The following is an 18,302-nucleotide window of genomic DNA, read 5'->3' on the forward strand; positions in this document are numbered from 1 at the left end:
CAACGTCTTGCGCTAATATGAGAACCCCATGGTTTTCTTAGGAACATATGGCGGGGTAAGAATATGGTTCTGTCGCATTTACAACTAACATGAGAGCCGGTAACCAACCAGAGACGCTGCTTTGACGACCTGTCAGATTGTGAAGCAACACTGTCGGAAGATGGGGAGGGGCAAAAAAGGAGATGCAAGGGCCGTGTTCTTGTTCTGTTACTGGAACAGGAAGGGGGGATTGGAAACTTGCTCATCCGGCTTATTAATGCATTTTGTTCCTTTCATTTTCCGTACTCTATTTCGATCACGCAAAACTAAAAGAAAGAGCGCGAGGCGAAGACGTGGCTTTTTTCCCCATTGAAATGCATACATAAAGAGCCTGGTCGTGCCTGAACTCTTTCCCATCCCTTTCCCATCATTTGCTCGTCGCCAACCTCAACATCTTCGATTGCGAACAACCACGGAACGCCATATATTCTGCCAACACCCTGAAAGTCGCCGACCACCAACACTTCCCCCAATTACATACCTCACATATTGCGTCCATCAACATACACATATATAACCAAAATGTCCGACCACACCTACAAGTTCGGCGTCGCCATGAGCTGCGGTGGCTGCTCCGGCGCCATTGACCGCGTCCTGAAGAAGCTCGATGGTAAGCTCCCATGCCTTCCTGGCCCTGCAATCTGCCTCACTTTGCTTTTCCCGCTCCATCCAACTCGCGCAACCACGCCCAAGACAGAAGAGGAAGAGGGCGACAAGGAAGTCTGTTTTTTTAAATCAAAGAAATATGCGCTAATTACTTTATACCGTTTTCGCGACATTATAGGCGTCAAGTCGCACGAAGTCTCGCTCGAGAAGCAGGAGGCCCTCGTCGTCGCCGAGCCCGGCCTCGACTACGAGACCGTCCTCCGCACCATCAAGAAGACGGGCAAGACGGTCAAGACCGGCGAGGCCGACGGCGAGTCCAAGAGCATCGACCTGCCCGAGGCCGCATAGAGGCGCTTATCCGGCAGGATCCGCCTTCCCACGCCAAGTCGAAAAGGGAACGGCAGGGATTGCGAAGGAGAGACATGACGTGAAGGCACGAACGGGGTGACAGGAGCATAGCATAGCGGGCTCATATCTCGATATGATGCAATGGGATTTTTCATTTTGACGGTCGATCTGTTAACGACGACGCGAGGTATACCTGGAAGGGAGTTCTCCGGCTTGGGACTTTTCGTAGCATCCATCTCACATGATGCTACACATCAATAGAAATCTGGTCCAGGCGTTCATGGACCTCCACGCGACTCATCCTTACACCTCTTTCTTGCTCCACGTATCGCGATATATGTCCATCACCACGTGTACCACTGACTGGTGTATGACTCTAAGCACGCAGGCGCCTGGTCCGTTCCAGATTGCACATGTCGCGTCGCCTGATCGCGTGCCTGTGGCAGTTCAAAGGATGGAGCTCTTGCGATATAACGGCGCATGCTGTGGGAACCTCTTGTAAGAATAACTGGCCGGCCATCTCGGGCAAGGTTTATGTTATTATTGTTCTATTCAACGCTTAGGGAGCGGCAAAACTGCTTCATCTTCTTAGGTGTGTGGAACGTGCTCCGTAATAGCCTGTATGCGTGGGAGCTGGTAAGAGTGCGGCTACAGGGTAGCTCCGGATCTTTGATGTCGCTCAGCAATGCATATATAAACACGTCAGGGGCTCCGTACGCCTCTTGGCTCACTTCGATGAACTTCTTTCCTCATGCGGTTTCGGGGTCTTCGTCCTCCCCAGCCAATACCGCCGGTCCCCAGTGGACGGCATGTGTTTTACTACGGTGAAGCTTCGGAGCTCTCGCTTTTCTTGGAGTGATGTACTGTCCCAATGCGATAGGCTCTGCGACGTATCGATGTGATCGAAGTTTGGTCGAGTCAAAGAAAAGGGCTTGATAGCCTGTCCCGGAGCGAGGGTCGGCTTTGACGAGGTACACGGGCGGCGGCCCGCCGATAATACTTGGTCCGGATATGATCGACTGAGGTGTGTGTCGTTTCCTCTACCGAGGGCTGATTGGTCCTCGAAAACTCGAAGGCGCTACGGCACGCGCTGCCTATCATATGTCCAGCTAAATAGTATATACATGGTCCAAAGGGGACCAGGGTGTGCCTCATTTGATGATCTTATTATGTCTCTTGCCTGGAGGCAGTATATATGATTGTGGTGTATAGTGATACAGCGAAAAGAAGGGAGGGGGTGCCTCCCTTTGGTATATCAGAGCCAAGCTTTGGGCGGCAGTGCTCAGGTTGGCTGACCTCCTATTCCCAAAGTGTGTAGACGACGGACTTCCAAGATGTCAGTTCGTCGAATTCTACTCTTCACATCGTCCCCAGAGTTCGTGCGATTCTTGACGAAAATTGTTCAAACGGTCGGCGGGCGCTGGCCATGAACACTCCCTCGATGAGACATTGCTGCTGATGGATTTTCATGAGCTGTCAAAGTGACACATCACCCAAGAAATAATCGAAGTGGACGCATCGGAGGAGGGTTATGGAGATAGGTATGTGTGTATCCGGAAGCTGAAGGAGATTCACCACTTATGACATCGGCTGTCCTACTAAAGAAGTGAGTAAGCAAAGAGAATGCGACGTACTTGACTCCTACTCCCCATCTTCTTGACTATAGTAGCAGTGATTCGTTGTTCGGAGCACTAAGGAATTGACAGGAAGCACTCGTTTTTAGCTGCCATTGGGGAAAATGATGGTAGATGTAGAAGATGTGTATGTTCCACTATCATGTCATGTCCCCGACCCTCCCCAATTTCCTTGAAGTCCATCTTTTACCCGTCCTTGCTTTCTTCCAGAACCATGTCGAGACCGGGTGTTGTGTCTTTGCCGTCTTATTTCATTACGCCTGCCGACTTTTCTCTCTTCGTCGTATTGATGAGTCTCTTTGAGAAAAACGCCCGCAGGCTTTCTCTTGCTCGTCTTCTTCACGAAGAGGCGGTGTCCTATAGTCTCTCCTCAAAGCCTGCCAAGACCAGGACCAGGACCAGGGCCGTGTGAGCCATCGTCCTAGCCAGCGCATTCACGTCCGTGCTACTATATATGCGCCATGGTGGACATCTCTCAGATGCTTTGCTAGTTGTAGAGGGATAGGTAGGTTACGATCGTCCTGGCACCAAGCCCGGATTCGCCATCGCATTGATCCTTGAACCCGAATGACCAGCGCGCTTTCCATATAGAAGAAACATCACGGAACATGGATCTTCTATGTGGCGTTGTCGGAAGTCACTAAGTGACTTACATACCCCTTTTAATGAGCCACAATATGATATCTCAGTTAACACAAGGGAGAAGGAGTACCTGATCAAAGCGACGACCAGAGGCCTTACTATGAAAACACTCTGGCAGGTGTAGGAGCATACTGGTAGAAGAGCCTTTCATATGGGCACTGGCTTTGCTTCCGCTCTCATTCGTATCATTCATAAGTCACTATTGAAATCTCCATATTCATGTAACAAAGAAGTAAAGTAGCGGACAGTTAGGAACTCAGATAACCCCTTTCTCGAATCCCAAGGGCGAAGCAAATCTACGGGTGACTGTCTCGACAGAATCGTGGACCCCTTCAAGCCATGTCATGTCATCCGCTTCACAAGATCGTTCTATCAGACTACATTACCCACAGCTTTGAAGGGGCGACGATCTTGAGGGTACGCTTACAGAGGCTATACTGCTGGTCACTCCGAAGTCTGCCGATGCCATATTTCCGGCCTGCAGTACCAAGATGCCATAGACGCACTCTTGGATGACTGATCCATCGAAAGGAAACACCACACTTGGATTAACCTGGCACAGTCCAGATTGGGGCCACATCCCTCGTGCATATTTCCTGCCTTGATGGGATGATGTGTTCGAGAACAGTTGTCACGATGTAAGCCCATCGTACGTATGCGAAAACAAATGAAATTTTTGCTCCGGATTTCTCCCACCAGCATTGATTAATCCATCAAGTACCGCGGCTGTGCGTTGCATCGCCTGAGACGCGTAGGAGTTGTCATGGGCCCGGCCCTTGGTGATGATTCCCAGCCCGATGGTCACCTTTCGCTTACCGATAAGGTAGGAAGAGAAGAGGAGATCTTGCAGACCAAACCCCTGCAACATGGAAGCATGCAGCATCTCATATAGACTAGTACTACAATGAATACCGCCTTCTAAGTCGTCTAGGGCCGGCACTCACCGTAGACTGCGGTACATCGCGCTGCGATGATCAGAAAAAGATGGGCCAGCAGCACCCGCCCGATGCATGTTTTTCCCGAACGAATCGATCCAGGGTGGTAAAATTCAAAGTCGATGTGTAGGTGAGCAAGTGAGCTAAGCGACGTGACGGACGGGGACGAGGTTGGGGAATGACCCCTGGCGTATTTATCGGGTTTGACTAGCATCTGCAACGGCCGACAAGGATTAATTGGGAATGCGCCCATTCGGCCGTGCCGAAATGTGTTGCTTCTGGTACCGGTACTAATCCAAAACGTCTCGTTGGCCCAGCCACCGAGCCGTGAGCCGCGCTGGCAGCAGCCTTACCGATAGACAGTGAGGGTGACAGTGGTCAGACATCGAAAAGAGAGTGCAGTCATCCGTCATACCGCCAAGGGGAGAACAATGACGATCGGTAATAAGACGACTAGTGCCACCCCATATTTCCGCTGGGTGAGGTTGAGGTTGCATTCGGATTTGATCCCCTGGATGGGTTGCGGCGGCCGAGTATCCAAAACGACGGATTCTCAAACGACTTGCCAAGCCGGGAAACTCACGTGGAGTCGGCATGCATGAGCGGGCAAAGCGGACGGATGGAGGAATTGGGACACTCGATGGGTTTTGTGGCTCTTTGTTGCTGTCTCTCTTTGGCTCAGCGCCGCCGCACCCGTCTCGCGCCGTGGGTTTTCAGTGTCATCAGTGTAAGTGCGAGTGCAGGCAGTCCGAGGTTACCTGCTTGCCTATTCTGGCTATGTGTTCGCAGTTTCCACAGCATTGCGCGTCATAATATGGTGTAACTGTTATTACTGGGACTTGTACTGGGAGGGACCTTGACGGCAGGGAAGCTACGGACAGTATGTAGGGGAGGGGGAATGGGCTATAAGGCTTCAGGTATGTGGTAGTTTGGAAATTCGGCAATTTGGGCTGACCGCATGTTGCGCAATTGGAGCGGCGGAAAATGAGAAAGGGCTGGAGGCGACACGGTCCAAGAACCGGTAGTGACTACCGAAGCATGAGAGGCAAAGAGATCTGCCATCTGCCTAGACATCTCTTATACATCGTCTCCACTTACCGCGTGGGCACGCGAAGGGGATTGTCGCATGTGACTGTCGTGATATGGCTGTATGGCATTTTGTGTGTGTGTCTGCTGCTGTAAGGGCGCTGCCGTTGAGCGATGCTGCACGTCTGAAGATCGACCCAAGACCAACAAACGTGCCAAAGTGGAGAGGCGTTATTGTTTCGCTCTTTTTCCTCCGAACGGAACCCGCTTGCCCAACAAACCATCTGCCCAGACCTACCCTCCCCTCTCCGCCCGAGGCCGCTCCCTGCCTGATCGGCGCTTTTGCCCATCGCTTCGGGAAAGTGTCAAGGAAATGAGTAGACCGTCACGTGGTGGTGGACTTTGGTCGCGACGTAGCCTCTGCTAAATACAGTAATAGCACAGTTCGGGTAGCAGTTGCCAAGAGTTCGAAGATGCGAGAGAGTGGTGAGGGTCGATCCAATGTGCGGTAAATGGCAGAATGGCCTTCTTCAGCCCCACGGAAGCGGACGATCAACAAGCCATGGCCTTTCGACTGTCATTAGGTACTGTCTGTGTCTGTCTGCACCAGGCGAACTTTCGGGGTTTGAGGGAGAGGAATCAACCGCTTATGCTTATCGAGCTAAACCCCGAGCAGAGCATCAGAGAAAGAAAAAAAAAAGTAAGGAACGACAGCCAGACAACGATTGTGCTTGCATTACTTACATGCATCCATCCAATTCGATCTTACTACTTACTACAACCTAGCTCGACCTAGGCTGACCTAATAATCTTTCTATTTTTTGCCCCGAGCCTTGCCTACCCCCAACTGCTCCCTCGTCTTCGTCTATGACATCCAACTAAAGAGTCGGACTTCGATCGGCCGAGTCACTGGTTATGCATAACCTGGCCCTATCACTGTCGCTGTCGCTGTCGCTCGCCCGTACCGCCAGATGTCCTGTTGCTGTTTCGTGCAAACGACTTCGAGTTCTTGCTTGCCTAGGACGGTGACCATAGGCCATATATCTCTAATTGGTTTAGATTGAAACACGATACGCAGCGTGGTTCTTGTTGTTGTTGAGCATACATTTTGGAATCGCCCCCCAATGGCCGACCATGCAACGCCGACGCCGACGCCGACGTCGACCCACGACCCCGGATCCGGCCACGGGGTTGCCCCTTCGCGAAGTGTAAAGCGACCTCGACCGGTAAAGTCTTGCATGTAAGCCAGCTATTTGCGTCCTGGATGAATCACCTGCCTACCTACCTGCCCAAGTACGAATTTCTAATGCACCGCAACTATCCTTAGTGAGTGTCGCAAGCGCAAGCTCAAGTGCGATCGTCTGTTGCCATGCTCACAATGTCAAAAGTCGCAGCGCCACTGCCGCTATGCTCCCGACGGTGATGCTGCCAACCTGTCGGATGCCTCCGACGCCGAGGTGTCGGAACGCGCCACCAAAAAGAACTGTGTGCCTAGTGCTGCCCATGAGCAGACCCCGAGGCCTAGGGAGCGCCTCCTTCCGGGCTCCTCGCAACATGTAGTGCTCGAGGATTACGGGGCCAGGTTGGATCGATTAGAGACAATCGTTCTGGCGAATGCCGAGAAATCGACGACCTCAACCCCTACTCTGCGGCACCAGCCTCTCACATCTTCCTCCATGACTATCCGGGGCCTCACGGTCAAGGGAGGCTTACGGACGAGGTTCTTTGGGCAAAACAGCACCCGCGTGCTTCTCAACTTGGTAAGATCAGCCTGCCTCTGCCGTGTCAAGTCTAGGTACTCATTGTCCAGTAGTTCGACGAAGCCAAGGAGTTCATGTTCTCTAGGAACAAGCCTCGTGAAATCATGGAGGCATTCTCTGACATCCAGAAGATCCACAGGACACTTCAGGATGAGCAGCGGAAGGCACTTACACCGATCACGGTTTTTGTGGACAGCATGACCCCGATCCAGAAACGCATGGCAGATATCCTGCCGAAAAAGGCGTTATGTGACAAGTTCCTGCAGGTATATCTCATGGCGTCCGAGTCTATCTACCGCGTTGTTCATATCCCTTCTTTCATGGCTATCTACAATAGGTGGTGGGAAGGCAACGTGCAGTCCGAGTCGTTTCTCCCTCAGCTTCTCTCGATACTCTGCATCGGCTATAGGTTCTTTGGCCTGGGAAAAGGGCTGCAACCCGATCGGGATGGCGTTCATATACCTACAGCTTGTAGCCTCGTGAGAGGATGGCTGGACAGTCTCAGGGGCAAGCAGTTGGTGGATTTCAGCACGCTTCAAGCCGAGGTCCTGCTCTTGCTGGCACAACGCATGATCAACCCCAAGAACCAGGAGACGTGGACCCACCTCGGACTAATTGTGCGGATGGCCATGACCATGGGACTCCATCGGGACGCGTCCGAGTTTCCTCTCAAGATCTCTCCATACTGGGCCGAGCAAAGAAGGAAGCTGTGGTACACCATCTTGGAACTGGACGTCCAGATGTCGATGCAATGCAATTTGCCGCTCTGTGTCCATGATGGCGATTTTACGTCTCGGGCGCCGCGAAACATGAACGACAATGAGGTTTATCTAGATATGCAAGAACTCCCGGAGTCGAGGCCGATAGACCACATGACCGACTCGCAAATCCAGGTGTACGCCTCGAGCACGATACGATATCGCTTCAAGGTGGTGGATCTCATCAACCGCATCGACAGCCTGACTGACTACCAGCAAGTGATCGAGACCGGCACAGCACTGGAGCGCGCCCTGGATGACATCCGCACCGTGGCACCTCAGACACTGCCTGCCACTCCCGAGGAGAGGAACAAGCAATGGGCGATCCGGACGGTGTTAGACATGCACTGTCGCCGCGCGCTGCTGAACCTGTACCGGCCTTTCGCATTGAGCACACCCGACGTGCCTCAGCAAATCTTGGCCGCTTATCTCCGATCCTCAGTGGCCTTCCTCACCTATTTGGATGATCTGGACCCGAGCTCCGAAAGCTACACGCAGCTCTGGCATAGCCACAACCTCGTCTTCCGACAAGACATACTGCAAGCCGCGCTCAGTGTCTGCTACTACATCAAGCACATCATCGCCGCCAACAACGGCAAGCACGGCAGCCATGCCAAAAGCAGCGCGACAACACCGCTCCACCGGGGGTCTGGAACCCGACACGGACGCAGCCCGAGACAATTGAGGAGGCGTGCCTGTTCGCCTCAGAGAGCTCCATCGCGCTCGCGCTGCCGCGCCTCATCCGCGTGGTTGAGAACGCCTTCAACTCCCAGGTACGGCGCATCCGCGAAATCGGCTCCGACCTCAAGGACCTCGTCACCTTGACGGTGGTGTTGAGCGTCTGCCGCGGCGGCACCGTCCAGGAGGTGCAGAAGAGGGCCCTTGATGGCCTCCAGGTCATTATCGACACGGGGCTGCAGTCCATGCAGACAAGCCATGAGGCCATTGCCTCGCTTCCTGTAAGTTAACGTTTTTCCTGCTATGTTCATTCCTGGTTCTCTTCCTCGAGTTTGTACTCTACGCAATTGTTGTCTATGGCTGACCAGCGGGAAACGTGGATTATGATACAGACGCCCATGTCCTTGGTAAATATACAGACGCCTCCAGGCTTTGTGAATCCTGTACAACCTTTCATCTTGACCGATGAGCTTCCTAACGTGGTGAGTAACTGAAACCGAACCCCTTCTTAGATCTTGGGAGCTAGCTTATAGTGGTGCGACGGTTTGCTGACTTCTCTCCGGCTGCAGATACCCGATGATTTTGCGATGTGGGATATGGAGTTCTGGCAACCGCTGCTACAAAACGGCACGATCTGACCTCATCAGCTAAGGCGTTGGTTGGAGTGATTGAGTTACTGGTTGTTGAAGATGGTTTGACGTGGGTTAGAAATAGGGGTTGGATGTATCCCAACCCCTGGGGCTTCTCTGATACTGGAATCCGGCCATGAAAGCCATGCATATAGCTCATCCAGATGCACATTCAATATCTATGTGCCCTGTTTAATGAATAATACCACATTCGCTTATTTATACGGAACCGATTTGATCCGATTTGACAGGACAAAATCAATGATCTTCTACTCCATCCACCAGTCATTTTGAGTCATGTACTCTGCTTATCCTCAGACCTCGTATAGTTGTATACATGTATCCAGCCTAGTGTCCTGGATCCGTAATGTCCACCTGGTGACTCTTGAATTTTCTCGCTGGCACCTTTTGCGCGAAGAGGATGTCGAGTTCTTCGTACGTTCGCCCGGCAGTCTAACGTTTTGGCAGCCAACATCAGTATCAAGAACATTTTTGCGCTGCAAGTCGCCAAGCAACTTTCACGGCGCATATGAGTGAGGCCTTGGAAGGATTAACATTGTGCTTACCTCGGGCACACGGAAGAAAGCCCAGACATAGCAGAGGGCAGCAAGGCCACCGAAGAAGAATCCTAGCTTCCCTTGCATGTTCGCCTGCAGTCACGCAAAGAAGAAGAAAAGTCAGCCGACATCGATACGCGTCAAAGTAAATAGGCAGTCCTCCCTTCCTCGTGTATTTTCTTGGGTGCTAAGGCATCTTTCTTACCTCGTCCGGATTGATCATGTACGGGATCGCGACCGTCATCGCGATACCGACCAGCGCCTGGGCCGCCGTGGCGACGGCGATCGTCTTGGACCGGACGCGGGTTGCGGAGCACTCGGCCAGGATGGTGAAGCAGACGGGGCCGACGGAGAGGTCGTAGGCGAAGTTCCAGACGAGCATGAGCGAGGACTCGGCCCAGGCCACGCCCGCGGGGCGGCCCGGGATGCAGTCCAGGATGCCGATGAGCAGCTGCAGGACCACCAGCGCCGAGAGGCCGTGGAGGTAGATGATGCGGCGGCCGAAGACGGTCAGGAGGTACCACGAGATGATCGTGGCGACGAATCCGACGGCTTCGGTGTGTGGGGTTATGAATCAGCATTTCTAGAGCTACAGTTGCAGCGGGGTCTAGTTATGAGTTTGGCTCACCTAAGAAACCGATGCCCATGTCGAAAGCTTTATCAGTTGCAAGCCCGGCCTTTTTCATTTCTCGCTGTTAGCATTTACAGCAGGAAGCCGAAGTTTTGACAAAGGAAATAGTTTTGCGGCTTGGACCAGCTGCAAGAAAGGGGGATGGATACTAGTTCAGGAACGTTGGTGCTTCAGGAATTAGAGCCCCTACTGACCTGCTTAAAGAAATATGTCCCGTAGTTGATGAGGTAAATGCCTATATAATGATGAGCGATCGTGTCCAGTTCTTGTAGGAACCAATGAAGACGTACCAGAAAGCACTTGTATACTGTAAACACCAATCGAGATCTCCGTCCGGCGTGCATTTATGCTATTGAAGCAATCCCGGTAGGTACTGCCCGCCTCGATTTCCTGCTCGAGACGGTCCGTCTCGGTGATGACGGCCAAGGCCGCCGCCACGTCGACCTGCTTAGAGGCCAGCCGCCGGAGGGCGTGCTCGGCCTCGGCGAAGCGCCCGTGGCGGACGAGCCACCAGGGGCTCTCGGGGATGAAGAACATGCCGGGGACGATGATAGCGATCCAGAACCACTGGAGCGCGAAGGGAATGCTGTAAGCCCAGTGGTCGGTGAGCTGGGACGTGCCCGCCGTGACGCCGTTGGCGAGCAGCTGGCCCATGACGAAGCACAGGTTCGTGTAGCTCGTCAGGACGCCGCGCAGGGCCAGGGGGCACACCTCGGACGCGTACGCGGGCGCGATGACGACGTAACTCCCAAAACGAGCCCGCCCAGGAGCTCGCCCACGAGCAGCACGGGCAGCGACCGCGCGAAGAACTGGATGAAGACCAGCCCGCCCGTGAGGGCGACGCAGATGGCCAAGGTCCACTTTCGGCCGAACAGCTCCATTGGGTACGCGGAGATGAGGGCGCCAACCACCTGCCCAATAGGGTTTCCCATGGAGAGGCCCGTCTGCCAGGGAGCACCTGTTTTGATTGCCAACGAGTAAGTCATGTTTACCTTGGAGGCTAGGTTATAGATTCACATTGTTCACTTACTGATGATGTACTAATCACAGAAATCGAGATTGTTAGACTAGTAATAATGTGTATATACACCGAAAGTGCCCGAGACAAATGAAGAAAGGCGATAGTAAGTGTGCTTACCTCCCCTTCGTACATGTAGCCAAAGTCTGCGGCGAATTGCGGTGTCGCATACAAGTTGCCCAGGAGCTGCGGATCGAAGGCGGTCATGATGACGCCAATGGAGACGAACATGGACCAGCCAACAGCAGCTGGGTAGAGCTTGACGGCCTGCCAGAACGCGAGGCTATGCTCGTGCTGGATGGCCTCGGTGAGGACGACATGGTCGGCGGTGGCGGCACCGCGCTTGGGATCGTCCGCCGTGTCGGCGCCGGTATTCATCGCGACAGGGGCGGCAGCAGCAGCCGTTACCAGGTCTGTTGTGGAAGTATCGTTTCGCCCTTCTTCTTCTTCTTCTTCTTCTTCTTCTCCAGCAGCACTCGCGGTACTGCTGAATTGGCAGAAAATCTTGAACTCAATACGCTGTTCTCGCCAATATGCACACAGGGGACAAACTGGGAGTAATGAAAAGCGGAGGGGCGAGGCCGGACTGACAATTGGCGACGACACGCGACAACGGAGACATGGCGAGCCTCGTCGGCTCCCGCCTCCATTGTAGGCAGGGTAGACAGGTACTTATCCTGATTGTCCTCTTCTCCGTCTTATCGAATCAGCAGGCATACCGTGCCGTGCAGTTCCCGGCAATCCTAGCCGAATTTAGCCGGCACACCCAGCGAGCACGCCACTGTTTCTTACTTATCTAAGCAAAGATTAGTATTCTCGGAGGAAGAGGCCAATACGATATACCTGTCAGTGATACAGGGGATGCAAGTAAACAGCGAGGTCGTAATACTACTGGGTGGAATAGCCTGGGGGGCTGCAAGGGGGGTGGGTAGGTGATTTGATAGAAACGTTGCAGTGAGAAGTTGGAGCGGCTGGGCACGCTGGAGTTCCTTATCCAGTCGGCAAACTCCCCTGCAAATTAAACCCCGGAGTCAATACTGAAATGGCGGGGTATCACATCCCAACCTGAGCGCTAATGCATGTCTGATGTCTGGCCTTACCTTACATATGTACCTTGTAATTGTACACCAGCCACCTGTTTATACACCTTGCAAGTAGACTAACGGGGTAGCCGGGTAAGGATTGCTTCATATGTGATGCTATGTCAAGAGACGAGGAAGGGAAGAAAACAAGTATATGCTCAATGGTATATGTTGGAAGCTAGCTACTATTTGTCTCTACCTTGGGGCGATAATAGCAGCTTTTCCCCCGGCATAACCTTGCAAATCACGGTTCCCGAGCCCGTATCAAGTTCGACGTGCTCGACACCGTCCAGTTCAACGTGTCTCTGTTGACCATCGATTTCGACGTGTCCCGGCTGACGCCAGCCTCCTTGCTGTCCGGCGGTCTGAACGTAGAATGTAGAGCCGCTGCTCCGTCTTCTCAGCGAGCTGACCCGGCTGACGTTCGACCCGATCGTGCCGTCCCCCTTCGACATCATCGACGCCGCGTCAAAGTGCACGAAGAACCCGCTCTCCGGGTGGTGCCGTTGCTGTCTCGTGGCGGCCCGCGGCTCTCGGAGCATCTGGATCAGTGTCCGTCCGTCCTTCAGGAAGAACGTGGTGATGGGGAGGATGTTTGCGGTCATGACCAGAAAATTCTGAACGAGTCTAGTGTCCACAGTATCAGTACCAGTCACAACGTATGCAGCATTAAGAACCTGTTGGGAAAGGGGGTGCGGGATGCGTTATGAGGTATATGAGGCAACTTACACTGTGAGAATTGTACCAACTGGCTGAGGCAGATACCTGTCTGCGCTAGTGGTTAGAGAGATGAAATACATCTTAACCATCACTGTCACGGCGCTGCTAAAGGAGGTAGGTATCTCAATCAGCCATAGTCCCACAAAGATGGCGGTGGTGCGGTTGCCCATGACTTACATTAAATTCGCAACCGAGAGAAAACAGAAGCCCCATTTTAGCCCGCGCCGCGCCGTGGCCGAGTTCTGGTGCACCACGATCAGTGCGATGAAGGCCATATAGAACTGTGAGAACAAGTCGAAGACTATATTTAATGTTACCACTCAAGTCAGTTCGGGTGATCGAGGAGAAAAGGGCATCACGAGAAGCAGACGCTGACTCACTGCCTTGGACGTATTCGAGACTGTGCCGGGTATGCAAAGCCCAGCACTGCCCGTCGGTGTCCGGGGTCCAGAAGCTCGACATGGGCTGGCATTGGAACAAAGTGGCGGCGATGAAGGCGAAATTCACGACGCAGACGACCAGGATCTGGATCTCAAGCACGCGCCTCCAGATATCTACCTGGAGGAGCGGGACCAGCGCGAGACAAATCGCCGCTTTGGCGGAAGTGGCGGCGAGAATCAGCCAAGGCTGCGCAAAGAAATCGGCCTCCAAGGCCGCTTGGGGCTTGTCCCAGTTCACCGTCTCGACTATGATGAAGAGGTTACTAACGCTTCCCAACGCCTAGTAGAGCATCATGGTTAGCCAAGGAAAGTAGGTACATAGATAGGTAAAATATACACCGCGAGCGATGATGGGGAGAGGGCGGTTGCCATGTCTCCTTAAACGGTTGTGTAAGAGTAAGTGATTGAGCGAGGGGGGTTGAGAGGGGTGAGAGAGAGTGGGAGTGATTCTCACCATAGCTAACCCAACGAAGCGGTCGGCCCAGTGCGATTCTCTCTTGTCTGTCCGATTGATGAATAGCCTCATGACACACGTCCATAATGCGACGACGTTGGTCAGTATCGACACCGCCAGAAGGATCTTTCCTTGATCCGGGGTCGTTGATACTGCGGTGCTACCGTCATCAGGGGTGGTGTCCGACATGATGACACGAACCACGATGGTAACCACCGAATGAGAGCTCGGCGAGGGTTGGTAAGTAGGATCGGGGACCGTCGATAATGAGCTAGTCGTGCTGATGGTTCCAGATTATTCACGTGCCCGGGTCTGGTACTTGTGTGCGTGTGTATGTGTATGGGCGGCAACCAGCACCTCTGCTTTTCAGGGTCGTCGATCTTGTTTATACGGTGATCTTCGCTTCTTGTTTCTAGTGTGTATGGGACCGAAACACCCCCCTGGTGAGATGGCTGAAGTTGGAAAAGGGAAGAAAAGAAAAGCTGCCGGTCACGATTCTATATAACCTGCGTTTCGTTAACCCTTTTCCAGATATAGACCTGGCACGACAGCAACTGTCATTTGTGTATTTGTGCTTGGCTCGGAATCGCCTAGAAACAGGTCGCAGTCACGAGTAGGGATTGGTTCAAGTGGTAAAGCCCAGAAATAGTCTTATTCTAAAAGTCTTGTTTTCTGGGTGCGGAGGGCTCTTTTTGCCCTCGCCAAGCCAAGAGGCATATATACATCTTTCGCCGGCTAGATGAGGAGGATATACCTTGGTGCACATATGCCGTGTCGGACTGCGCTGGTTCGCTTAACATGCCCCGAAACCCGCCATAACGGATACTGTGGACACACTAGGCCTATTTATCGTCAGGGAATCGTGATAAGAAACATGCTCTTCGAGTTGATTGAGGCTTTGCGCACGATGACCCAAGGGGGCGGTGCCGTGGGCTCCTCCTATTTGTCACCGATGCTTCTTCGTCGTCTGCGATTGCTGCATCTGCCCTTGATGTTGCAGCCAAATAAGGTTTGGCAGAAGTGCTGGTTTGACATGGGTGACCCCTGGACCATGCCCATATCCCACCCGGCTTTAAGGGGGCGCCTGGGCTGTTGTCCAACTTGTCGAGGACCACCGACAACTACCGCTTTCTCGTCTACGGAGATACCCAATCCATACGGGTGTCATACGCACGAGTATCACTCAACAAACCACCTGTCGTTTAGACAAGCACTATTCTCCATCGAATAGTCAAAACATTTCGGGCTCGGGCGGACGAACAACACCAAATTCGACAATTCGCCCGAAACTCGTGCGTGGGGGGTCGTCTTATGCTGACGCAGCAACAGGCACAATGCCTGGATTGCCTGATCTAAAGTTTGCACGCATGAGACGGTAATGCCCTGGTGCGTGTTGCCTTGCTTTGGGCCAGCAAGACCTGTGTCGACGTTTGATCGACACCCTAACCTCGCCTAACCTAGACTGGTCTATTACAGGAAAACCCGCGATCCCCACAAAACAAACACGACGTCTCATCTCGTGTCTCGTGTCTGGTGACGTTTTCAGACAGCAGGCGCCATTTCACTGAGCCGCTCTTTGCATGCCGTAAAGCGCAAGGGAACAAGGAACGGCGACTGCGCAGGTATGTAGGTAGAGATAGCCCGGTAAAAGGAGTGCACTGCTGGCATTGCTGCTGCAGGTAAGCGAAGACATAAATTACATACGTTGACAGTCATGACACCACTTCTCTAGAACCTGGCCTTGACCTTCTTCAAGGTGTCTTGCAATGCCCAGGCACTCGACTTGCTCTTGCTGCGGACCGCTGCTGCTTGTGCTGCGGTGAAGCCTTTGGCTTCGATAGCTGGGTTGTAGTCCAATCTATTCATCTTACCAATCGTAGCAGAGTCCAGCTTCGGCGCTTCACTCCGGTCTGGTCGGGAATAAACAGTTACGACGACGGCTCCTCCCAGCCCCAAGTTATGTTGCAGCGCATATTTGGTGTGGGGGAAGTCTCGGTTGTTGGCCCATCCCCTGAGGTGCCAGACCAGCTCTGCGCATTGCGCAATACCAGTAGCACCGAGAGGGTGACCCTTCGAGATCAGGCCACCAGAGGGGTTGATGACCATCTTGCCGCCATAGGTGATATCGCCATTCCGTACCATTTCATGGGCTTTGCCCTTCTCGCAGAGACCGAGCGCATCGATGGTGATCATCTCGTTCGCAGAGAAACAGTCATGGAGCTCGCAGACCTGGACGTCGCCGGGAGTGATACCTGCCTCGGCCATAGCCGTCTTCGCTGCGTAACTGGACATCTCCACCCCCATAAGATCAATTGAGCTCTTCGAAAACAGACTTGGGGCATCTGTTGCAAGACATTGGCCAGCGATAAGGACTGCACGGTCCTTCAGGTGCGGCCGGGCATCCAGGAATTCCTGCGAGACCAGGACAGCCGCGGCGCCGCCATCAGATGTAGGGCAGCACTGCAGCTTGGTCAGAGGCTCGTGGATCATGGGCGCCTTCATGATCTGCTCATGTGTGTAGACATCTTGAAACTGCGAGTAGGGGTTCTTGGGAGAGTGCAGGTGGTTAATGCGGGCAATCTCGGCGAAATCTTCTAGCTTAGCGCCATACCTGCAGTCATGCTATGTTAGGGGCTACTGTTTCTTCCACATGATGGGGGAGGTCAAACTTGCTTTTCCATGTATTCTCGCCCTGCATTACCGAACATCTGAGCTGCGCCGGGGGCATTGGTGACCCCTCTGGTCTCGGCCATCATCATGCCACTCGTGCCTGTGGGGTTTTCTCTGTCGTTGAAGAAGCTTTGGAGACTGCCGCGCATCATCTTCTCAAAGCCAACAACCAGGATGCAGTCAGCCCCGCCATAGGCAATGGTGGTTCTGGCCATGGCAAGACCGGTAGAGCCCGTCGAGCAATTGTTATTCACGTTGACAATGGGGATCTGGGTCATGCCGAACTGGTAGAAGACTCGCTGGCCGCAGGTCGAGTCGCCGTAGCAGTAGCAGGCAATGCCCTGCTCGACATCATCGTAGTTGATCTGGGCATCTAGCATGGCTTTGACGCCAGCTTCGAAGCCCAGCTCGGTGTAGTCGACCTTGCCGCGGGGCTTGATGAACTTGGTCATGCCCACGCCCAGGACGTACACGGGGGCTTTCTGTTTGGATGGCATCTTGAATTAGATGGCGTGTTTGGCAGGGGAGTGGCAAGTGTCTTGGCTGATGTCGATTCATTCAGTATCGAAATCCGGGGTAATTTGTGAGGCTAAATATCTAGCTGCACGGGTAATGATTTAGATGGCTTTTGGCCCGCCGGCCGCTACTCCATGAATCTGCGCGATGATGACCGTTGCGACCGGAAAGCGCGGGGAACGCTGGTCAGAGCATGGGCCGAGGCATTATCCGTTTTGGTCCTAGTGCAAAGGGCGCGGGGACACCCCGACAATGATTGCCGACGAAGCAGTGTAACATCAAAGAGCACGACCCTCCATGGCCCTCGATGCAACGGCAAATTCCGTCTGCAGAACATACATGTCATTTTTGGCCGAGGTGCTTGCGTTCAAGCTCCATATACATATGTATGATAAACATGACATGATAAAACATGACATATGCATGTATGTATGTATGTACTGTAGATGCGACGTGCGGGCCGTCAGTTGACAACGAAGTCGGGGGATCATTTATCTCAAGCGGTCTTTATATACTACACCCACTATATACCCAGGTTAGCAATACCAAGGAGAGGCCATTTGTTGCTTCGCACTTGCGCATGTTATTGAATAAACGCACAGGTTATCCGTCCAACCTTGGTAGATTGACATGGCATGTATGTACATAGTGTTCACAGTTTACAGGATGAGCTTCTCAAGCAGAGCAGATCCTGACGTCTCTTCTCCTCCCTTCAATCTCCCGAGCTCAAGCTGGGCGCTGGCGGGTTCCCTAATTTGATCCACTTAGCCAAAAGGTCAGAGCTCCCACCGTTTTGGGTACGACTGCCGCAAAGGGGAAAGCGCAGGCCAATAGATCTGTCCTGATAGATTGGGTGCAAGATGCGCTAAGAATGACAAGTCAGGTCCCACTCCGCGTCCAGAGCTAGTCCTTGACGAATCCTCCTATACTATCTATATGCATATACTCGTTCAAATACGATAATCAACGGGTCGAGTTGAGACTTACCTGAGAAGAAGCCCGAAAAATATCGATGGGCACAACCTTATTATTAAGCCTTGGCCATAGAAGCATCAGGACGGTCTGCCCGGACAGGCTCATATATATAAGTCCCTTTGGGGTTCTTTCTTAGGTGTTGGTAGGTCTACGCATAGAACCTGGCAGTCTCTCGCACCAGGAT

The 18,302-nt window shown here is 53.0% G+C and overlaps 5 protein-coding genes across 5 annotated transcripts; 2 read left to right on the forward strand and 3 right to left on the reverse strand.

Annotated features, from left to right (window-relative positions):
- Positions 1-561: 561 nt before the first annotated feature.
- On the forward strand, positions 562-993 carry PG994_001607 (uncharacterized protein; the record flags this gene model as incomplete). Its single annotated transcript, XM_066853016.1, has 2 exons — positions 562-649; positions 824-993. The coding sequence occupies 2 exons, from the start codon at positions 562-564 to the stop codon at positions 991-993; spliced, it is 258 nt and encodes an 85-aa protein (XP_066721157.1).
- A 5,361-nt stretch (positions 994-6,354) lies between these two features.
- On the forward strand, positions 6,355-9,064 carry PG994_001608 (uncharacterized protein; the record flags this gene model as incomplete). Its single annotated transcript, XM_066853017.1, has 6 exons — positions 6,355-6,470; positions 6,558-6,990; positions 7,044-8,301; positions 8,349-8,707; positions 8,846-8,908; positions 8,996-9,064. The coding sequence occupies 6 exons, from the start codon at positions 6,355-6,357 to the stop codon at positions 9,062-9,064; spliced, it is 2,298 nt and encodes a 765-aa protein (XP_066721158.1).
- A 339-nt stretch (positions 9,065-9,403) lies between these two features.
- PG994_001609 (sugar porter family MFS transporter) lies at positions 9,404-11,911 on the reverse strand (the record flags this gene model as incomplete). The annotated part of the gene is made up of 7 exons (XM_066853018.1): positions 9,404-9,508; positions 9,622-9,705; positions 9,818-10,164; positions 10,534-10,954; positions 10,990-11,187; positions 11,382-11,745; positions 11,853-11,911. The coding sequence occupies 7 exons, from the start codon at positions 11,909-11,911 to the stop codon at positions 9,404-9,406; spliced, it is 1,578 nt and encodes a 525-aa protein (XP_066721159.1).
- Positions 11,912-12,528: 617 nt separating this feature from the next.
- Positions 12,529-14,146, reverse strand: PG994_001610 (uncharacterized protein; the record flags this gene model as incomplete). Its single annotated transcript, XM_066853019.1, has 4 exons — positions 12,529-12,970; positions 13,241-13,364; positions 13,444-13,783; positions 13,958-14,146. 4 exons carry the CDS (start codon positions 14,144-14,146, stop codon positions 12,529-12,531), a joined length of 1,095 nt encoding a protein of 364 aa, XP_066721160.1.
- A 1,539-nt stretch (positions 14,147-15,685) lies between these two features.
- On the reverse strand, positions 15,686-17,124 carry PG994_001611 (Non-specific lipid-transfer protein; the record flags this gene model as incomplete). The annotated part of the gene is made up of 2 exons (XM_066853020.1): positions 15,686-16,579; positions 16,627-17,124. The coding sequence occupies 2 exons, from the start codon at positions 17,122-17,124 to the stop codon at positions 15,686-15,688; spliced, it is 1,392 nt and encodes a 463-aa protein (XP_066721161.1).
- Positions 17,125-18,302: the final 1,178 nt, after the last annotated feature.

The sequence above is a fragment of the Apiospora phragmitis genome (genome assembly GCF_038363925.1).
Source record: "Apiospora phragmitis strain CBS 135458 chromosome Unknown utg000002l:1.0-5516284.0:1.0-5523493.0, whole genome shotgun sequence".
Taxonomy (NCBI): Eukaryota; Fungi; Ascomycota; class Sordariomycetes; order Amphisphaeriales; family Apiosporaceae; genus Apiospora; species Apiospora phragmitis.